The 23,618-nt window shown below is 44.0% G+C and overlaps 1 protein-coding gene across 3 annotated transcripts in view; it reads left to right on the top strand.

Annotated features, from left to right (window-relative positions):
- Positions 1-23,618, top strand: part of SMARCA2 (SWI/SNF related, matrix associated, actin dependent regulator of chromatin, subfamily a, member 2) — a 187,577-nt gene that overhangs the window by 71,740 nt on the left and 92,219 nt on the right. For all 3 annotated transcript variants that reach the window (XM_030566024.1, XM_030566026.1, XM_030566025.1), the window contains exons 16-23: positions 847-1,010; positions 6,605-6,671; positions 7,307-7,417; positions 16,941-17,183; positions 17,520-17,633; positions 21,488-21,595; positions 22,655-22,741; positions 23,436-23,482. In XM_030566024.1, coding sequence (XP_030421884.1) covers positions 847-1,010; positions 6,605-6,671; positions 7,307-7,417; positions 16,941-17,183; positions 17,520-17,633; positions 21,488-21,595; positions 22,655-22,741; positions 23,436-23,482 — 941 coding nt within the window. The remainder of the gene's footprint in view (positions 1-846; positions 1,011-6,604; positions 6,672-7,306; positions 7,418-16,940; positions 17,184-17,519; positions 17,634-21,487; positions 21,596-22,654; positions 22,742-23,435; positions 23,483-23,618) is intronic.

Consider the following 23,618-nt stretch of genomic DNA (forward strand, 5'->3'; position numbering starts at 1 on the left):
CCCATGGAAAAAAACCTGGCAGTCAGTTCCCTCCTCACTTGCAGTGCCTCCCACCGCTGGTGGCCCCGCCGATCAACTCATCCCACTCCCTCCCAGTGTCTCCCACCTGCCATGATGAGCTGTTCTGCGGCATGGGGGGAAAGGGAGAAGCCGGGACGGGGCATGCTCAGGGGAGGGGGTGGAAAGGAGGAGGGACCTGGGACTGAGCAGAGTTGAGCACCCACAGGGAAAAGGAGGAAGCTAGCGCCTGTGCTCCCCGCTACAGGTGTTGTGACCTGGTGCATGTTGCTCACTCAAACTTGGCCCAGCTTCCCCTCTGCCATTGTGATGGAGGAGTGGCCGGGACAAACTGTGAATGGTGCTTGACATGTGCTGGGTTACAACACCTGAAATGGGGAGCTAGGCCTGCTGCACAGGGCAGCAGCTGATGCTGTAGGTGAGTTTTAGAGGCTTTTTTTAACTTATATGTTTTTCTTTATTTTGTGTTATTTCACATTTGCAAAAAACACAGGACTCTAGTTGTAAGCAAATGTAAAACAGAGAATTGTAATGGAAAGTATTAGGCAGCCTCAACTATAGGCATTGCTACCAACTCTGCGTATAATATTAAAAATCTGCTTGTACAAAATAGAACTCTGAAGCTTGGTATTGGACCTAAATATCAGCAGTGACTTTCATGCAGATATTCTGGGATATTACTTATGTGCTGGTGGTTCCCAGTGCATCCACTGTTGAAGGAAACCCAGCACCGAAGCAGGAAGTGAAATGAAAGGCTTACTTCAGTAATACTAGAATTAATTACCTGTGCAGCTCTCAGATAATTGAAGCGATTATTCTTCATTTCAGATCCAGGGCCTGGAATGGATGGTTTCACTTTATAATAACAATTTGAATGGAATTTTAGCTGATGAAATGGGGCTAGGAAAGACCATACAGACTATTGCACTCATCACTTATCTGATGGAGCACAAAAGACTCAATGGCCCCTATCTCATCATTGTTCCCCTTTCGTAAGTAAAGAAATTCATTCCACTGTTCTCTTTCTATGCATTGCAAATTGGCTTATTAGCAGCACTCACTTGTTTTTCACTTAATGGTGAGATGAAGCACGCAGTAAGACTACATTGAGTATGTACTCTGAATCTAATCTTGATTATTTTGCCACACTGATTGGCTGGCATTGCGAGGATGACCAGATGGATGATAAAAGCAGTTGGTTCCATTAGTTTTGCTGTCCACTCATAGACTCATAGGTCAGAAGGGACCAATATGATCATCTAGTCTGACCTCTTGCACAAGGCAGGCCACAGAACCCCACCCATCCACTTTTATAACAACCCCTAACCCAGTACCGAGTTATTGAAATCCTCAAAATAGGTTTGAAGACCTCAAGCTGCAGAGAATCCACCAGCAAGCGACCCGTGCCCCACGCTGCAGGGGAAGGCGAAAAACCTCCAGGACCCCTGCCAATCCGCCCTGGAGGAAAATTCCTTCCCGACTCCAAATATGGCGATCAGCTAAACCTTGAGCATGTGGGCAAGACTCACCAGCCAGCACCCAAGAAGGAATTCTCTGCAGTAACTCAGTTCCCATCCCATCCAACATCTCCCCGCAGACCATTGAGCAGACCTATCTGGTGGTAATCCAAGATCAATTGCCCAAATTAACGATCTTATCATAACATCCCCTCCATATACTTATCAAGCTTTGTCTTAAAGCCAGAAAAGTCTTTTGCCCCCACTACTTCCCTCGGAAGGCTGTTCCAGAACTTCACTCCCCTAATGGTTAGAAACCTTCGTCTAATTTCAAGTCTAAACTTCCTAATATCCAGTTTATACCCATTCATCCTCGTGCCTACATTAGTACTAAACTTAAATAATTCCTCTCCCTCCCTAACGTTAACCCCCCTGATATATTTATATAGAGCAAGCATATCCCCTCGCAGCCTTCTTTTGGCCAGGCTAAACAAGCCAAGCTCTTTGAGCCTCCTTTCATAAGGCAGGTTTTCCATTCCTCGGATCATCCTAGTAGCCCGTCTCTGAACCTGTTCCAGTGTGAATTCATCCTTCTTGAACATGGGACACCAGAACTGCACACAGTATTCCAGATGGGGTCTCACCAGCGCCTTATATAACAGTACTAACACCTCCTTATCCTTGCTGGAAATACCTCGCCTGATGCATCCTAAAATCGCATTTGCTTTTTTAACAACCGTATCACATTAGCGACTCATAGTCATCCTGCTATCAACCAATACCCCAAGGTCCTTCTCCTCCTCTGTCGCTTCCAACTGATGCGCCCCCAACGTATATCTAAAATTCTTATTATTAATCCCTAAGTGCATGACCTTGCACTTTTCACTATTGTATTTCATCCTATTTCTATTACTCCAGTTTACAAGGGGGTCCAGATCTTCCTGAATAGTATCCCTGTCCTTCTCCATGTTAGCAATACCCCCCAGCTTTGTGTCATCTGCAAACTTTATTAGCACATTCCCACTCTTTGTGCCAAGGTCAGTAATAAAAAGGTTAAATAAGATCGGTCCCCAAACCGATCCTTGAGGGACTCCACTAGTGACCTCCTTCCAGCCTGACAGTTCACCCTTCAATACGACCCGCTGGAGTCTCCCCTTTAACCAGTTCCTTATCCACCTTACAACTTTCATATTCATCCCCATCTTTTCCAATTTAACTAACAGTTTCCCATGCAGAACCGTGTCAGACGCCTTACTGAAATCTAGGTAAATTATATCTACCGCATTTTCTTTATCTAAGTAATCCGTCACCTTCTCAAAGGAGATCAGATTGGTTTGACACGATCTACCTTTAGTAAATCCATGTTGCAGTTCGTCCCAATTACCATTGACCTCTATGTCCTTAACTACTTTCTCCCTTAAAATTTTTTCCAAGACCTTACATACTACAGACGTCAAGCTAACAGGTCTATAATTACCCGGATCACTTTTATTCCCTTTCTTAAAAATAGGAACTACATTAGCAATCCTCTAGTCGTACGGCACAACCCTCGAGTTTATCGATTGCTTAAAAATTCTCGCTAACGGGCTCGCAATTTCACGTGCCAGTTCCTTTAATATCCTCGGATGGAGATTGTCCGGGCCCTCCGATTTCGTCCCATTAAGCTGTTCAAGTATGGCCTCTACCTCAGTTGCGGTAATATCCACTTCCATATCCACATTCCCGTTTATCATTCCTCCATCATCGCTAGACTCCTCACTGGTCTTATTAAAAACTGAGGCAAAGTACTTATTTAGACATTGGGCCATGCCTAGGTTATCCTTAACCTCCATTCCATCCTCAGTGTATAGCGGCCCCACTTCTTCTTTCTTTGTTTTCTTCTTATTTATGTGGCTGTAGAACCTTTTACTATTGGTTTTGATTCCCTTTGCAAGGTCCAGTTCAATGCGGCTTTTAGCCTTCCTCACTTTATCCCTACATGTTCTGACCTCACCCAGGTAGCTTCCCTTACTGATCCTGCCTTTCTTCCATTCCCTGTAAGCTTTCTGCTTTTTTCTAATCCCCTCTCTGAGTTGCTTGCTCATCCAGTTTGGCCTACAACTCCTGCCCATGTTTTTTTTCCCCTTTCTCGGGATGCAGGCTTCTGACAGTCTCCGCAGCTGCGACTTAAAGTAATTCCAGGCCTCCTCCGCATTTAAATCCACAAGTTCCTCTGTCCAATCCACTTCCCTAATTAATTTCCTTAACTCTTTAAAATTAGCCCTCGAGAAGTCGAAAACCCTAATCCCAGATCTACATCTGTTTATCTTTCCATCTAGTTTGAACTGAATCAGCTCATGATCACTTGAACCAAGGTTGTCCCCTACCACCATTTCATCTACGAGGTCCTCACTGCTCACCAACACCAAATCTAAAATGGCATCCCCTCTCATAGTTACTTCAACTACTTGATGAAGAAGTCCATCCGCTATCACATCCAGAAAAATCTGACCCCTATTATTCTTGCAAGCACTCGTCCTCCAGTCTATACCCGGGAAGTTGAAGTCCCCCATAATCACACATTTCCCCTTTGTGTTTACTTCATTAAAGACATTAAAGAGGTCTCTATCCATATCCAAATCAGATCCCGATGGTCTATAGCACACCCCAAGCACTATCTCAGGGGAAGCTCTAGTTGTTTTTTTACCCAGTGTGATTTTTGCCCCGACAGACTCTGTCTTATCCATTCCATCGCTTATTTCACAACAGTTAATCTCATCAATGATGTACAAGGCTACTCCACCACCTTTGCCTTTCTTCCTGTCTTTTCTAAACAGCACATAGCCTTCAATACCCGTGCTCCAGTCATGAGTACTATTCCACCAGGTTTCGGTTATCCCTATAATATCCGGTTTCACTTCCTGCACCAGTAGCTCCAGTTCCTCCATCTTGTTACCTAGACTCTTCGCATTAGTGTACAGACATTTTAATTTTTGGCGTTTGGCGTCAGTGACATTCTTTCCCCCGTTGTGCACAGACCTTCTACCACCAGCATCACCCGTTGCTCTGGTTTCTACTCCACTATTCCTCCTTGGATCAATTCTTTGGTCCACAAGGGTATCGCCTCTCACTTTGTTTACTTCCCTCTCCAGGTTATATTCCGGCGTGGAGATCTCCTGAACATCTCCCAACCATCTCCCCCAACTTCCTAGTTTAAAGCTCTCTTGATGAGGTCGGCGAGCCTCCATCCTAGAATTCTATTTCCCTCCTTACTTAGATGAAGTCCCTCCTGAGCGAACAGTTGTCTATCCGTAAACGCTTCCCAATGACCGTACATCCCAAAGCCCTCCTTATAGCACCAATGCCTGAACCATCTGTTGATCGCCATAATCTTGTCACTCCTTCGTCGCCCTGCTCTAGGAGCCGGCAGAATCCCACTGAAGATCACCTGAGCCTCGATTTCTTTGAGCGTCTTCCCCAGTCTGGCATAGTTCTCCTTGAAACAGTCCAGCGAGTAACTAGCCGTATCATTCGTTCCCACATGAAGAATAATCAACGGATTCTTTCCCGCTCCCGCTAGGATCGTATTCAGCCTCAGGTCCACATCCTGTATCTTAGCCCCTGGCAGACAGCACACCCTTCTGTTGTGCACACACTCAGCAGGCAACTGTATGGTATCTCTTATTCAGTGTAACTTATTCCTGACATGATCCACAAAAGAGGAAATGTACTTTTTTTTCTCTTTTATTTTGCATGTTACAGTTTTTGCTTTTCAATTTTTAAAGTGCTACTTTCAGCCTATTATTAGATCTTTAAAAGGCACCTCACCAAATATTAGGTAATTGTGCTTTAACAACCCTGGATTTTCTTGTAAGTATAGTATAAAGTAACTGTCCGATGTGGAGTTGCTTATTGTCCCTAACCATTGATCTCCAACCTCTGCCCAGTGTATTTTTATTTGTCTTATTTTGCCCCCTTTATTTATTGTGATTTTTCTGAATGTGCTCTACTCTGGTCTCTGCAGGAATTGGTTTTTGGTTTCTTGAAACAGATTGTTTCAAGTGCTGCAAAATTTCTGTCATGTTTTTTTTGTCCCTAAGTGATACCTATCTTACAACTGGCTGTGGAGTAGCTTTGGCATTCTAATTAGAAGGTGGCTAAGAAAGTTACCAGTTGTCTGGGGCTTGGTGGTGTCTGTAGGTGTTAGCACAATACAAGTTATATTAATTATTGTTATACCTTATGTGGTCTACTTTGAAGTGCCCCACCTTCTCACTCTGCTGCAGCAACCATTAACTTCCAGAGCTGTGTTCAGTCCTACTAATACTAGTGGTGCCGGGCTCAAACATAAAAATAAATGCATGATTGGGGAGAGAGCCCTGTTATTAAAACAGTGTTTCCAAGGGGAAGGAAGTGGTGCTATCGATTTTCAAGAGTACAACGGAGACTTGAGACTTGATGTTTTTAAATTACTTGTTGTCTTTTTTTAAATTTTATAAAGGGGAGGAGCTGAGACCTGAAGTATTTTACCAGTTCCTTTAGCCTTTCTTTAAGACTATTCAGTGTGTTAGTACAATTGAAATCACATAGTGCAAAAATGAAGGTACATAAGTGGCTGACTGACACAGCAGTGGTGCTGGATGCTAATAGCGCATCATCACAAGTTAACACCACTGATACCTTTTACCTTGGACTTTGTGGGGCTATATCTGAGAAGTTGTAAGTTTTACATGTTACAGCTGAGCAGCGTGGGATGACAGATATGTCTTTTCTGTGCAGATCCATCTATTCTAGCTTTTTTAGTAGGTGTGTTAACATGAACCTAAGTTAAGCATGTGCTTAAGTGCTTTGCTGAATCAGGGCCAAAACAGACTTCTAAATAAAACTTAGACATTTTCCCCAAATCAATTCTCCCCTCACATCTCAAATGAAGATGGCTCATATAGCATAAATAAATCTGCATGTTTTCTTTTTAATATTCAATCTACATGTTCAAGGCAAAGATGTGGGTGTAAGTAAGAAGTTTGTTGGGGATTCAGCTTTCATTGTGAAAGAAGTATTAAGATGACAAAGTTATAAATAATACCTTAGATTTAAACAGATAATTATATATTATACTAAATTGTTCATATTCTTAATCTCTTACCTAGGACTTTATCCAACTGGACATATGAGTTTGACAAATGGGCTCCTTCTGTGGTGAAAATTTCTTACAAGGTTTGATTTGTGTTCTCTATTTGTATAAAATTGAAAGTGTGAAAAATAGACCCTCCTCTTCCTCATTTCCCAAGCTAATCTGTAAACTCTGGCTGTAAAGTTTTGTCATATGCCTCATGTACTAAACAGTGACAGTTAATCATCCCAAACAGATTACTATAATAAACCATAATTATTTTCAAATGGTGAAATGCAGAAGAAAATTGTTAATGATCATATTGCAAGGTTTCTGATGAGAGTAATACAAATGATAAATAAGACACATTTTGTATATTGCTGAATACTTTAATTTTAGGCTACTGTGTTTCCAATTGTTCCTACAAAGTCAAGCAGTTACCAAGAAGACTAGATAGACTGACTGCTGCTACTTCCATATAAACAGAGCTTTGCAATCCGGCAGCTAGTTTCCTGGTATGAGGTTACTGTAATTTTTCTCTTCTCTTCTCCCTCCCATGATCTTCATTGGGGAAACCATTCTGAAGGGATCTGTAATATGTCAATACATTGTTTGATTTTGCTTTTTAGCACACTCATACAGACAGCTTTTCTCTGCTAACCCATGATTGTAAGAAATAGCAGAGGACTATATATAATTATTTTCTTCATCCTTTATTTTATTTTCTCTTCTCTTTCAGGGGACACCTGCCATGCGTCGTTCACTTGTTCCTCAGCTTCGAAGTGGAAAATTTAATGTTCTTTTAACTACTTATGAATACATAATAAAGGATAAACACATTCTTGCTAAGGTAAACATTGATTTCTGTCACTTCTTAACTGCAAACCCTCCTCCGTGTCACCAAACTGTGTTTTGCATGAAACTTTTATTATGTTGCCCATAGAAATCATAGAAGTGTAGGACTGGAAGGGCCCTCGATAGCTCTTCTAGTCCAGTCCCCTGCACTGGAGGCCAGACGAAGTGTTATCTAGACTGTCCCCGACAGGTATTTGTCTAACCTGTTCTTAAAAACCTTCAATGATGGAGATTCAACAACCTCCCAGATAATTTGTTCCAGTGCTTAATGACATGTACAGCTAGGAAGATTTTCCTAATGTCTAACCTAAATCATCCTCGCTGCAATTTAAGCCCATTCTTGTCCCATCCTCAGTGGATAAGCAGAACAATTTATCACCCTCCTTTATATAACAACCTTTTACATACTTAAAGACTGTTATCGTGTGTGTGTGTGTCTCTCTCTCCCTTCGCTGTCCCCCGCAGTCTTCTCTTCTCCGGACTAAACAAACCCATTTTTTTTCAATCTTTCCTCATAGATCATGTTTTCTAGACCTTGAGTAATTTTTGTTGCTCCCTCTAGACTTTCTCCAATTTGTCCTCCTCTTTCCTGAAGTGTGGTGCCCAGAACTGGACACAGTTCTCCAGTAGAGACCTTATCAGTGCTGAATAGAGTGAGAGAATTACTTTTCATGTCTTGCTTTCAACATTCCTGCTAATACATCGCAGAATGATGTTCGCTTTGTCCACCAGTATTACATTGTTGATCCATATTTAGTTTGTCACCCACTGTAACCCCCAGGTCCTTTTCTGCAGTATGCCTTCTCTGGCAGTCATTTTCCATTTTGTATTTTTGCAATTGATTATTCTTTCCTAAGTGTAGTATTTTGCATTTGTCCATATTGAATTTCATCCTTTTTAATTTAGACCATTTCTCAGGATTTGTTAACATCATTTTGAATTCTAATCCTGTCCTCCAACGTGCTTGCAGCTCCTCCCCGCTTGGTATTGTCAGCAGACTTTATAAGTGTACTGTCTATGCCTTATCCAAGTCATTTATGAAAATATTGAATAGAACCAGACTCAAACAGATCCCTGCAGGACGCCACCCAGTGTGCCCTTCCAGCTCAATTGTGAACCATTGCTAACAACTCTGAGTACTCTTTCCAGCTAGTTGTGCACCCACCTTATAGTAGGTTCATCTAGGCTATGTTTGTCTAGTTTTGTTTATGAGAAGGTCATATGACATGGTTTCAAAGCCTTACTAAAATCAAAATATGTGACTTCTACCATTTCCCACCACTCACAAGAAGGATGTTAGGTTGGTTTGACATGATCTGTTCTTGATAAATCAGTGTTAAATGCTCCATGTTTCCTTCTAGGTGTTTGCAAATAGAATGCTTGATTATTTGCTCCATTATCTTTCTGGATACTGAAGTTGATCTATCATTCCCTGTGTTGTCCTTAGTCTCTTTTTATAGATAAGTACTATATTTTCCCTTTTCCAGTTCTTATGTCTCTTTCCCATTCTCCATGAATTCTCAAAGATAATTCCTAATGGCTCAGAGATCTCTTCAACCAGTCCCTGAAGTATTATAGGATACATTTCATGAGGCCCTGCTGACTTGAAGATTTCTGATTAGTCAAAGTAATTCTTAACTTGTTCTTGTTCTTCTTTGAGTGCTTGTTCATGTCCATTCCACATTAGGTGTGCGCACGCTGTGTGCATGAGCATCAGAAACTTTTCCCTTAGCGGCTCCCATCGGGCCGGCGGGGCCCCGCCTGAGCGGCACCACTGCGCCATGCATATATACCCCCACGGGCCCGACACTCTCCAGTTCCTTCTTACCATCCGTGACGACACTGGAACAACCTCTTGCTCTCCTATGAGAAGCAATCCCTTAGCTTTAGAGTACTTAGCTGCTATCAGTTTGTTAGCATTCTGTTGTTGTGGGCACTTAATAGATTGAGTGCTTGGAGGCTTCCAGCACCCACCCCTGGCCTCACACAGGCCCAGGGGTTTAAGGCTTGCCCCACATGCCGCAAGCCCATTCCGGTTAGTGACCTCCGTGACTCCTGTCTACGTTGCCTGGGAGAAGGACACCAAACAGAGAAATGTAAGATTTGCAACACATTTAAGCCTAGAACAAAGAAAGAGAGAGACTTTCGCTTGAAGCAGTTGTTGATAGAGGCAGCGCTTCAGCCATGGGGCCTGAAATGCCCAACGCCGGCTCCAGCCTCCTCGGTGCGGAGTGCCCAGGAGTCGCAAGTCGTCGGCCTTGGAGAAAAGTAAGCCCCAGGACCACTCATCCTCCCCAGTGCAGCCTAAGGCCAAACCAAAAGAAGGGCACGGATGTTCCCCACAAAGGAGACCGGCGCCATCTAAGGGCTCGGGCACCGGAAAGAGCAGGATGGACATTATCCTGGCACTGATGGCACCGGCGTCACAAGTCCCACTGAGTCCAGCCCTAAGTGAACTCAGTGAGGATGATGGGCTCGAGGGAGTAATAGATCAGCCCTCCATGCCTGAAACCTTTGAGGCGGCGAAGGACTCATTGAGTTGTCGGCAGTGAGCTCCAATCAGGGAGAAGCCTCCGGCACCCTTGCTGGCGGTGATGTCAAGGGGAAAGCTGTAAATGGTGTGCCGTTTGAGGACACCCTCCTGGCATTGTTCCCGGTGTTGGTGCCGGTCGAGCATTGAGTCTGTAGACTCTGTTACCCCTGACGCAGAAGGAACTCTTGGTACCGGAGATGAGTCAGTGCATGGGGTTAGTGCAAGGGACCCGACGCTCTCCAGCACCCTCCAGAGACCGGCACCAGGAGAAGGTGAGCTGACCATCGCTGAAGGCTTCCAGAAGTCACTGGTTCGGTCCATGTCTCAGGAACACCAATACCAGTCCCGTCCCCAATCGGCAAGAAGCCGCTTGTCGGCCTCCTGCCAACACGAGTCGACAGCACCGCCATGGCCTTCACACTTGGCCTCATCAGAGTCCGGCACCGACTCGGACCAATACAGTTATGCGCACCGGGAACCAGACAGCAGAGAATACCTGGCTGGCTGGCAACCCCAGTGGGGACTGCTGGAACACTGGTCCTTCTGGATCGCTTGGGCCTACCACCGGCGGCAAGGGGCTCCCTCCAGGGCCAGCTACTCGGCATACTGGTCCTGGTCCCCGCCCCAACACTCCTCTGTGCGGGAAGCTATGGCGTCCAGACCGCTTGCACAGTTGCCAAGCAAGACACCAGGGAAACCGGCACCGAGTGCGGTGCTGCCCCAGGGTCAGCGGTCCGGGCCTGAGCTGGAAGCCCCTCCTTCGGGGGACAGGGACTAAGAGAACCAGCAGAGAGAAGCGGAGTAGCTGCTGACCTCCTCGTTGTCCCTGGATGAAGTGATCGCGGGCACAGTGGTATCAGGAGCGCCGCCACTAGACTACAGAGCCCACCAAGAGCTGATGGTTGAGCAGGAGGACCCCATAGTGGACATCCTGAGCCCAGAGGTTTCCATCCAGAATAGCGCCTCCGCTCATTAAGACCATACAGTCGAACTATAAGACTATATGGCAGACCCTGGCCTCCAGCGCTCCAACAACCAAAGGTGTGGAACGTAAGTACTTTTCCCCATCAAAGGGGCACAACTTCTTGTTTTGCCACCCAATCCCATGTTCCCTGGTAGTCTTGGCAGTAAACGAGAAAGAGCGCCATGGGCAGCAGGCCCCAGCCCCTAAGGCCAAGAAAGCGAAGTGCCTGGACCTGTTTGGCAGGAAGGTGTATTCCTCAAGGGGCCTCCAGTTGAGGATTGCTAACCAACAGGCCATCTTCAACAGACATAACTTCAACTCCTGGGCGGCAGTGGGGAAGTTTAAGGACAACCTCCTGCAGGGTTCCCAACAGGAATTGCGAAGGCAAGTGGTGGACGAAGGCAAGGCTGTAGCAAAGACTTCTCTCCAGGTGTCCTTGGATTTGGCGGATGCGGCGGCCAGGACAATTGCGTCTGGTGTGGTGATGCAACGCTCAGCATGGCTACAGGAGTCAGGTCTGCTGCCTGAGGTCCAGAACTCGCTCCAGGACCTCCCCTTCGAAGGGTCCAGGCTCTTGCGGACCAGATAGATGCAAAGCTGCATAGCCTCAAGCACTTGAGGGCCACACTCAAGTCGCTGGGTATGCACACCCCAGCGACCCAAATAAAGCCCTTCAAGCTACAGCCGCCTCCTCAGCTTCACTACAGACTTGGTGCTAGGCAGGAGCTCTACTGCAGTCAAAATGGGGATATAAGAGGTGGCATAATAATGAGAACAATAGCTCCAAAAGGCAGGGCCAGGGCCAAGACCACCATAAGTCTCAGCCCATCCCTAAACCAGGCTTTTGAAGGTGTGCTCGAGGACAGCATAAAAGACTAATCACCTGATCCATCCCCTTGTTTCCTGAATCGCCTGTCCTGCTTCTCCTATGCGTGGTCCAGCATTACATCGGACCATTGGGTGTTACGCACAGTGCGAGGTGGTTACATGCTGCAGTTCTCTTCTCTGCCTACTCCCCACCCTCCTTTCCAGTCCCTCTTCAGGGACCTTTCTCACAAGCACCTCCTGGAAAAGGAGGTTTGCATGCTCCTAAAGGCGGGGGTGGTAGAGTTGGTACCAAAGAACCTAAGAGGGAAAGGATTCTATTTCCGCTACTTCCTCATTCCCAAGGCCAAAGGAGGCCTTCAACCCATTCTGGATCTGCGCGGGCTCAACAAGTTCCTGGTCAGGGCCCGGTTCCGCATGGTCTCTCTGGGCACCATCATCCCTTCCCTGGATCCAGGGGACTGGTACGCTGCCCTCAACATGACGGATGTGTACTTTTATATCGCCATCCACCCAGCGCATCGCCGATTCCTGTGCTTCACTGTGAACCAAGAACATTACCAGTTCAAGGTTCTCCCATTTGGCCTAGCTGCGGCCCCATGGGTGTTTACAAAATGCATGGCAGTAGTGGCGACCTTCCTATAGAGGCAGAGGGTCTGAGTTTATCCGTACCTTAACGATTGGCTCTTGGTGGGCCAGTTTGAAGAGGAGGTTCGTTCGGTCTCACGTGCAAATGGCCCTGAGACTATTCCGCATGCTTGGGCTCCTGGTCAGTGTCCCCAGGTCCACCCTCATTCCAATGCAGAGAGTGGAATTCATAGGGGTGGTCCTAGATGTGGTCCAGGCAAAGGATTCCTGGCCAGCCAGCAAGCAGTGAACTCCCTGTGCCAGTTTCCCATTACAACGGCCAGATGCTGCCAGAGGCTGCTGGGTCACATGGCAGTATACATACATGTGGTCAAGCATGCCAGACTGAAACTCAGGACTCTGCAGGCTTGGCACCCATATATACCGCCCAGGCAGGGATCCCCTGGACATGATAGTGACTGCCCCGGGGGACGGATTAGACTCCCTGCGGTGATGGCTGTCCCAGACAGTGGTTTGCGAAGGCAACCCCTTTGCTGCACAACAGCCAGACCTGACGCTTGTGACGGACGCACCTCAGATGGGGTGCTCACCTAAGGGACCTCAAGACTCAGGGCTTGTGGTTGAGAGCGGAGCGGTCTCTCCATATCAATGTGAAAGAGCTCAAGGCAGTTCATTTAGCCTGCCAGGCCTTTCATGCCGCTTTGAGTGGGCACAGCGTGACAGTTCTGACGGACAACACGACCATCATGTTTTACATAAACGAGCAGGGCAGAGCCCATTCGTCGCCGCTCTGCCATGAGGCTCTCCTCCTTTGGGACGTTTGCATAGCCCACGCCATTCATCTTGAGGCATCACATCTCCCGGGGGTGCGGAATGAACTGGCGGACCACCTCAGCAGGTCGTACTGCCTGCACAAGTGGACGCTCAGAGCGGACGTCATGTATTTGCTCTTCCACAAGTGGAGGTTTCCCCAGGTAGTCCTGTTTGCCACCAGGGGCAACGCCCAGTGCCAGCAGTTCTGCTCGTTCCAGGGCCGCAGCCTGGGCTCAATAGCAGACGTGTTCGCAATCCCGTGGGGAGGGGAATTGAAATACGCCTCCCCCGGATTCCTCTGGTGCACAGGGTCCTGCTCAAGATGCGCAGGGACAGGGCGATGGTCATCCTCATCGCCCTGGCCTGGCCCCACCAGCACTGGTTCACCACGCTCCTGGAGGTGTTGGTGGAAGCCCCGATAACCCTGCCTCTACACCGGGACCTCATCATGCAGAATGGAGGGCGGCTCCTCCACCCCGACCTGCAATCACTGCATCTAACAACATGGGAGCTCTGTGGCTGAACATTTTGGAGAGCCAGTGCTCCTTCCCTGTGCAGCAGGTTCTACTTGGTAGTAGGAAGCCCTCTACCAGGGCAACTTAACTGGCCAAGTGGAAGAGGTTCTCATGCTGGTGTGGGCCTCAACAGATTCAGCCATGCCAGGCTCCGGTGTCTACCGTTCTAGAGTACCTGCTGCACCTCGAGCAGCAGGGGCTGGCCCCGTCCTCGATCAGGGTGCATCTGGCGGCCATTTCTGCCTTCCACCTGGGGTTTTTAGGGGGCTCGGTGTTCTCCCACCCAATGGTGGGGCTGTTCCTTAAGCGACTAGAGAGAGTGTTCCCTTACTCACGCCCCTCCAGTCCCTCCATGGAATCTCAACTTAGTCTTTTCTAAACTCATGGGGCCCGTGTTCAAGCCCCTTGCTACCTGCTCCTTCCTCCACCTTTCCTGCAAGGTGGCATTCCTGGTGGCCATCACCTCAGCCAGAAGAGTTTCTGAACCGAGGGCACTCACCTCGGAGCCAGCATATATGGTATTTCATAAAGACAAGGTGCAGCTCCGCCCACACCCCAAGTTCCTCCCGAAGGTGGTCTTACAGTTCCATCTAGGCCAGGACATTTGTCTGCCGATGTTTTTCCCCAAACCCCATATAGACCCAAGTCACCGCACACCCCGGACGTCCGTCGAGCCTTGGCATTCTACTTGGAGCGCACCAAGCCCTTTCGTAAATCCACACAGCTGTTCGTGGCCGTGGTGGAAAGGATGAGAGGCCTCCCGGTTTTGGTGCAGCGAATCTCCTCCTGGATTACAGACTGCATTCGGGCATGTTATGACCTCGCAGATGTTCCGGCACCAACAATCATAGCCCACTCGACCAGGGCACAAGCAGCTTCAGGAGCGTTCCTCACACAGGTCCCGATCCAGGAGATCTGCAGAGGAGCCACCTGGTCATCGGTGCATACCTTTACGTCCCACTATGCGGTCAACCAGTGGGCCCAAGAGGACCCAGCGGTTGCCAGGGCGGTCCTCTGATCAATTGTTCCTGAGTACTACTCTCCTCCGAAGGTAAGCTTGTGGTTCACCTAATGTGGAATGGACGTGAACAAGCACTCGAAGAAGAAAAAACGGTTACCTACCTTTTCATAACCGTTCTTCAGATGTGTTGTTCACGTCCATTCCACCACCTGCCCTTCTACCCTCTGTCGGAGTCGCGAGCAAGAAGGAACTGGAGGGGGTCGGGCCAGTGGGGATATATATGCATGGTGCAGTGGCGCCGCTCAGACGGGGCCCCGGCGGCCCAACAGGTACCACTAAGGGAAAAGTTTCCGACGCTTGTGCATGCAGCACATGCACACCTAATGTGGAATGGATGTGAACAACACATCTCGAAGAACAACAGTTATGAAAAGGTAGGTAACTGGTTTTTTTTCCTGTTTTAGCCTCAGATTCTATCCCATTTAAACTGATGTTCACTATGTTAGTTGTTCAATCACTGCTATCTTTTTTGGTGAAAATTGAAATAAAAAAGGCATCTAACACTTCGGCCATTGCTGCATTTTTTTGATATTCTCTTCCATCCTCATTTGGTAATGGGACTACGCTGTCCTCGGTCTTCCTCTTGCTTCCCAATGTGGTTATAAAATGCTTTCTTGTTACCCTTTATATCCCTAGCTAGTTTAATCTTGTTTTGTGCCTTTCCCTTTCTAATTTTGTTCCTACATGCTTGTGTTATTCTCTTGTATTCATCCTTTGTAATTTGACCCAGTTTCCACTTTCTGTATGTCTCTTTCTTGAGTTTTAGGTCTCCTGATTAAGTCAGGGTGACCTTTTACCATACTGCTATCTTTCCTACACATTGGTATAGTTAGCTCTTGTACCCTTAATAACATCTCTTTAAAAAATTACCCTGAACTCTTTTTTCCCCAAGATGTGATCATATTTGTTCCTCTATTCTGCAAAGCAGAGTCCCTGGATCTTCTCTAGACTTTGTAGTAGTATTTATTCTGATCTTCAGTCTGTGACCTCTGCTATTCCAGTTCTGTGTTTCTGGGCAGAGACTGATCCCTATTACAAAATTTCTGGTTATGGGTGGTTTTTATTTGTGGCTATTTAATAACTTATGCCTAAAATTTGATATCCAGAAAACTTTACATCACCTAAGGATCCAGTTTTCTTAATCTAAGTGTCTCCTAAGTATTTGTGGTGTTACTATTTAAACATTTTCAAAGTGACATGCGAATATCGATGCCTCAGTGGTAGGGGATGTATTTTTAAAATGTGCAACTAAAGTATCAGTAGTACTCTTGATATACATAAAGCAGACCGACAAGGTGCATAAATGCCTCACTGAGAGACTTTGTGATCTTATTGTCACCCTGTCATTCCTTTCCCTTCCTTTCATTCTTTTTGTATGTTTAAGACTCTGACTTGTCATGTTCAGTGTCGTTTACATGCTTTTTGGAGCATAGATGCTGCCTGGACTCATTTGGGGAGGCACCTAGTACATTCTGAATGCATGAAAAAATAATTAATACTAAATCCTAACAGTTAGTTTTGTGTCTGCAGCACTTTTCTATCCCCCAGTTTTTGCCCACTCTTGTTCCTTGTCTTCAGCTCTTAGGCTGTAGATGGCATTGGTCTCCATGTTTCAACATCTGCTCTGACTGCATTAAATCTTTCATGGTGGGAGCTGAAATTTCCTGGGGTGACATCCATTGCTGGCTTCCTTCATTAAGAAGTTGCAGTGCCTGAAATGCCCTGGTTACCTTGTCCTGTTTTGTTTCCTCACATTTGAGTTAGATGGAAGGATTTGGCTGAACTAAAAGAATGTGCATTTTTGCTTTCTTATGTGCCTGTTTGAAAACGTGTACTTGCTTCTTCTGAGTTTTTACTTGTGCCAACTTCATTTAGAGTTCTTGGTTTTTCCGATTCTTCTAATAACTACTATCCTGACCCTACAGTAATAGGTCTCCTAAGGACATCACCCTGTGAAAGATCCTAATGGGGGGACTGAGCTGTTAGCAGTTGCTGGCTCAGATACAGTTGTACCCTAGCCACGGTTTGTTCCTCCTCCATTACGTACAAGGTCACTGCTGCCTAAATAACACTGTATTGGACTTTGATCCCCAACAAGCACTACTCTTAAAGCTAAAATAGCCAAGTCCCAGTTTGTCTTTCCTGTTTAATGCTGGCGGAAAGCACTTAGCACTAATTCTGGCAGTGTCTCATCTCTGTGTCAAAGGTTCGCTTTTCCCTGAGTTCACTAACTTGGCCAGATTTTTTTTCCTGTTGCAGATTCGATGGAAGTACATGATAGTAGATGAAGGCCATCGAATGAAGAACCATCACTGCAAGCTGACTCAGGTCTTGAACACCCACTATGTGGCTCCTAGACGGATTCTGTTGACTGGGACACCACTGCAGAACAAGTTACCTGAACTTTGGGCTCTCCTCAACTTCCTCCTCCCCACCATTTTCAAGAGCTGCAGCACCTTTGAACAGTGGTTTAATGCTCCATTTGCCATGACTGGAGAAAGGGTACTGGAATGGTTTGCTTAAATCTAATCAGAAATAAACAGTAGGATGAAAACAAAATGGAACCCGTGATGTAGGAATAGCATCTGAACTGTCCCTTGTACTCACAGAATTATCATCCCAATGTAACAGTCACCTTCATTACAGCTTTACAATTCTTCACTTAAATTTCTCTTTCTGGACGCGGAGTCCTGTTTAATAATAAAATACAAGAGTACAGCATGGGGTAAATATTTATTGCACATGTGTTTGTAAAGAGGTATAATCTCCCACATAGTCACAATATGACACAGTTCACAGATTTCTCTTGTAGTAACTCTTATAATTACATTTGTGAAGGTGGACTTAAACGAGGAGGAGACTATTCTGATCATCAGACGTCTTCACAAAGTGTTACGACCCTTCTTGCTGAGGAGACTGAAGAAAGAGGTTGAATCTCAACTGCCAGAAAAGGTTTGTGGAGGAAGGATTTCATGAAAAACGTGTTCCGCAGTGTCTGGGATTTTTGAACAATTTTTTTTCTTTTTTAAAAGTACCATAAAATATAGCTGTTCAGGTTATCCTACAGAAGGAAACTTCCTAGAGCCACCAGTTGATTTTTAAGAAAAATCTTTAAATTAATTAAGATTTCCCTTTACAAAGAAGAAAAAGCTATAAGTGAGGACTTCTGAAGTTGGCAGAGGTTTGCTCAGTCTTTCATCCAAATCCTGTATTTGACAATTTTTGCTAAAAGTGTCAGTACTAAAGTCCATAATATAGTTTTAGTACAACTTAAAGCTAACTGTGTCTGCTAAAACTGGTTTACATAAAATGTTTATTTCCACAGTACTTATATTCAGGGCATTAATAGAAACCAACCTGACTGATTACTGAGGGTCAGATTCTGCCCTTTACTCTCCCGAATAGTACTTTTACTCCCTCTGGTAGTTGCATTGAAATAATTGAAACTCATAAAGTACCATATTTGTAAGGGTAACAAACTCTGATTCTGCTTTAGGGAGTCAGAAACTTTCCAACACTGGGTCTTGTGGTGTTTTTTGAATATTGCATGTAACTTTTAACCAGGTTGTCATGCATCTCAGAAGTTTTCAGAGCCAGATAACTAAAAAAAGAGAAAAAATCAAATTTGGCTTCTTCTGCACTTGAAAGGGTTTGTTTCACATTTTGCAAGAGGCATATATAAACCCTCTAGGTTACTTTATCTGTGCGTAAATGTGAAAGTGCCAAAATTTACACCCTGTTAGAATCCCAAACTGAAATTGGAGGATGCAGGAATCAAACCATTTGTACCTTTCTGACACACTGAGCCTGTGCCAAAAGCTGATCCTAGTTCTGTCCTTTCAATTATATACAGCTAAAATTCAAGCCTAAAAAGTATTGTATTGCAAAAGAAAACAATTACTCTTGACTTTCTCCCTTCCCTTAAACCTGTTCTATCAGTGTGAGTGGCAGATGACTGAAATATACAAAAATTCTGCTCTCTGAAGCACATTCAGGAGTCAAATCAATGGAGGAGAGCAATGGATCAAAAGGAACAGCATTACACTGATATTAAGTGATCTTTGAAAACTATATTTTGCCATTCGTTCATTACACAAGATCAATGTGGCAGGTAGCAGAGGATATGTCACAACCAAAGTTCACAACAGTTAGCAATTTGTGGCCTAGTATCTCCATTACCTTACCGAGAAGACAGAACTAACCTGGACCTAATTACAGAGTAGCAATTTATAGGCTGGCTTTGCTTCCTCACATTTCTTTTAAAATATATAAGGCTTAATTTGATTAGAACATGAATCTTAGGCTCTTATAATTAAAATACCGAGGGCATTTCAAGGTAGAGTGTGCATCCTCCATTTACTTCCTCAGTAATGATGTCACACACAGAGAAAACTAAGTAGCAATATGCGGGAGGTGGATCTAACTCCTGGGAAGCAGAAAAGTCACAGGCAGTTCCTATATAAGCCTCCTATGCTATGTGCAACCTGTAAATATAGGATGTGATTCAAAAAAAAATTCACCCTAGCAAGCTGTTATACTGTGCTGGGAATGAGAGAGCTCCAGGACCTGGAAGCCAGCCTTCAGGAGGGCAAAATATGTGCCAGGTAGCCCGGAAGCATAAGGGAGTCCTGAATTACACCCATTTTGCTTGCCCATTCTGGCGTGACCATCTGGCACAAGGTTCTCCAGGACATGGTCAAGATGCTAAGAGGGGTACTCCTGCTTATATTGCTTTCCAGCCTCCCGAGACTTAACTCTGTAAATATAGAGGCTGAATTCAATCAAAACAGAACATGATTTTGGAAAGGTCTTTCTGTTAATTTTCTTTGTTATTCTGCAAGTGTCTCGTGTTGTAAATGTGACACAGTGGGCCCTTGCTTACTGTGGACCCAGTTCTGTTCCCACTAAAGTACTTGGAAAAACTGGCAAGATTCAATCTTAGTTCCCAAATAATCAGCAACAAGAAAGCATTGTATTTAGTTATGTTAGATGCATTTCTTGGCACATTTATTTCAGTATGTACTGTTAATTGCAAGAAATAGGCAGAGCCTTTATGGATCTCCAGTTACCAAATGGGGCTTACCAGTGCTGTGCAGCAATGGGGAAGATGTTTCAGGCATTCTTTTCCTCTCTGTCTTATCCGAACAAAATGCAAACAGTACAAATGCTGAAAGAGAAATAGGTGAGAACCACAACATTCAAGTCCAGATGAAAGTTGTGGGGAGAAGGCATCTGGGGTTTTAATTTTTCCAACTGTAGACAGAGGGGGCAGTGGTAAAATTCAGCTCTGCTTCAAATATGGAGGTTGGGGGATATTTGACTCCCCAGTTAAACCCAAAACAATTAGAGGTAAGTAGTAATAGGGATATTTTGTTACATGATTTTTATTGTGACATTGTACTAACATTGACCTGGATTAGCATTTTAAATATAAACCAACTCAGTAGTAGAATTTATTTAATGAAAGGGGCATATAATACACATCATTAATTGTTTGTAAACTTTATTGCCATTATGCCCTCCTCCCTCCCAACATATAGTGTTCATACCAGCCTCCTTTGCAACATTTTTGATTAATTTTGGCTTGGAATATACTCAGATTTGACACTTGACTGAATTGCTACCGGTACAAACCCATTATTTAAATTTGTATTGCAGTTCAGATTTCTCCCCATTGACTGTCAATGAGAGCCACTGTATTCAGTAGCTTTAGTAAAAAAGAGGGATTGAGAAAATACTTAACAGTATTAGTTTAGGTGAGTTGTGGTTGTATTCCCCTGTTTTAAAAAAAACAAACAGTGTTCAAATCCATTGTGGTGCATTGGAATTGTTGACACAAGATGGCTAATGACAGTTCCGTCTTGTCTGACAGGTTCTTGGTAGAGAAGCTACTAAATTAATATTCAGTTCCCTCTCATCTGTGACCTCATCCTCTTGATCCTCTGAGCTTAAAATAACCCAATCATATTTTAATCAGTTTATTAAACATTAGGTGGCTTGCTGATTTTCTTTTAATCACCTCCTGCAAGATTTCTAGCTATTAATATGGCTTTGTATATGTATTATGATTTTTTGTCTAATTAATAAAAACACAGAGAGTGTATACCAAACCAGATTTTATGCATGAGTTTATTTGTAGAAAAGTTCGTGTGTTTAAAATTATATAGGAAAAAACCATCCTGTATTACTGGCTTTGAGGCTGATACGTAATCAGAACAAACTAAAGACAAGTTAGTTCAGTCAATGTTACATGAGTTGAATTTTTGAGGTTACAACATACTTTACTATATTTCCAAACAGTTCCCACATTCTTATTGGTATGTTTGGAAAAAAAATACATATTTCCATCCAAACATTAGTGAATGGCATGATACTTAGGGTATACAACCACAACTGATCTTTTAAAAATGTTTTGCAAGCGTAATAAAGAAAATTCACACATTATTGGCCATTCATTTTGAGAGTGCTTGTATAATTATAGAAAGAGGAAAATATAAAAATCTCTCTTTTTGGCTGCTTTGCTGAGCAGCACTGAATGCTCATGCTCAGAGAAACCAAACAATTTACAGTAGATATGGAATCCAAAGATAAACTTTAGAGACAACCATTACAATGAGTGGATCTGGATTCCAAGAGTATGTATGGATGGCCACTTTACAATTCTGCCTTTCTCCCTGAGAGATGTAAGATGCTGCTGGGATACAAGTGTTCCTGTGAAGGAAAGATCTGCAGTTAAATCATCCTAACATTATTATAGCCTGGCAAAACTCTGTGCTCCATTTATCTATTGCTGTTTTTCACACTAGGTTGAATATGTGATCAAATGCGACATGTCAGCTCTTCAGAAGATTCTCTACCGCCATATGCAAGCGAAGGGAATCCTCCTCACAGATGGCTCTGAGAAAGACAAGAAGGTATAAAGAGAACTATAATACTTAACAACAATACATTATGACGGTGTGCTTACTGAATACATGACAGCCTGCACCAGCCTGCTTATTAAAAAAACAAGTAAACTTTTTTGGATATCCTACTTCAGATGTGTCAGTTGGGATAGGAATTTGCCCACAACTGAAATGTCTGTGCAAAAAAAAATTTTTTGTCTTTGTTCTCCATTCACAATGTAAAACTTGACCTTGTTTTTGATATATAATTGTAATGATGCATTTCTGGATGCAGTGTTACAAAACCTCCTGAAGAGGCTGAAACGTAATATGGAATCCCGTGTAAAATAACTGGGATTGTGGCACACTGGCTGCATCAGGTTATTTATTTAAAGTGTTGAAAAGTACACCAAAAGTCCTATTCTCACTCCTCTGGACTCTCTAATTCCTCCTGCTTCCCATCTGGTTCCCAGGGTCCTTGTTCAGTCAGTGCTAATCTTCCCCCTCCAACTTCCAGTACTAGTTTCCCTTCCCCACCTAAGACTCATCATCCCTTATTAGCTACCTCTAGAGCATTTTAGCTGCTTAGAACCATGTGGTGTTCTTGTGGTTGACAGAGAAGCAGATAGATTCAGGTAACTGCCAAAGGAAGGCACTGTAGAAGTGAAAAGTAGCTGAACAGAATCATGCCCTACATGTAGGGTTTAGACATCACATAATCTATATGCCCCATAAATCTAGATGGCAGACAGACATTGCCTCCCAACACGACCACTGTAATTAGATACAAACCCCAGGCCCCAGTACATTTCCATTGATTTCTTTCAGATCATCCATACGTTTTTATCTTAGACCACACCACTTCTGACAATGGAGGTTGCACATGGACTTGAGGGGACAACCAACTTCATTTTACTACATAGCTTCATCAGGGAGTTTCCTGTGCAACTCTGAGATTTCATTGCATGAGATGGCCTTCAACTTTGGTGTAGGAATATAGAATGCCTCCCTAAAAATTCAGATTTTTAAAAATCTTCAGTTACCAGCAATTCAGTTTTGCCATTTGACTTGTATTTTTTCCTCCCTTAGGGAAAAGGCGGGGCGAAAACTCTTATGAACACTATCATGCAATTGAGAAAGATATGCAATCACCCATATATGTTTCAGCATATTGAGGTAAGGCTGTCATGTTCAGTTTGCTTAGTCTTTTCTATATGGATTGCTAATGGTATAGAAAACCAGGGTTAGAGAATTATACATGTATGAAAGTCTAACCAAGGCCATATTCAAATCTTAATTTTTATCTATTCTTTGCAATTTACTAAAGGAGGAGGGGTTCTGAAACTTTCTAAAACTTGGTGCATACTACTAAATAAATGCACTCTTCTCTCTTAATTTTGAGGTATATGTGGTAGGAGAAGCCCCTGCCATTGTCACTTTTCTGGAAGTGGCAAGTTTGGGGAATATACTTATTTGGTTACCACTCTGACTAGGCAATTCACAAAGTAAATGAACAAAGTACATCTTGTGATACATTATCATTTTGGTTTTTTGTTTTCTAACTTGCTAATTCACGAAATTCAGTAATTTGCAAAAGGATCTCCCAGTAATTAGTGCAAATAAAGTTCTACTGTAGTTGTAATCTGGTAAAGTGGCCACTGAGGGAAATCATTCCTACAAGCCATGCATTTTAAGAAACAGTGGGAAAAACAGCGCCCTTGTACCGTAAGGCAGATTCCAAGGTGTATGAGTGGTAATGAGGCTTGAACCCTAGCAATCAACACATAATTATAGCGCTCAACCTAAAGATACCTGTTCTCGGATTACTGTATAATCTCAGTGTATAATAATCCATTTATATTATTTGCAGGAGTCCTTTGCTGAACACTTGGGCTATTCAAGTGGTGTTATCAATGGGTAAATCTTTTTTTTTCTCTTCTTTGTATATTTGTAATGAAAATATTGTGCAGGATGTTTTATGTTATTTTCAATAGTTGCGTTATCAAAACTAAGCAGTTTGCAAAACAAATTCAATCTTACAGTTAGAAGTAAT

Source organism: Gopherus evgoodei, chromosome 6, assembly GCF_007399415.2.
Source record: "Gopherus evgoodei ecotype Sinaloan lineage chromosome 6, rGopEvg1_v1.p, whole genome shotgun sequence".
Lineage (NCBI taxonomy): Eukaryota > Metazoa > Chordata > Testudines > Testudinidae > Gopherus > Gopherus evgoodei.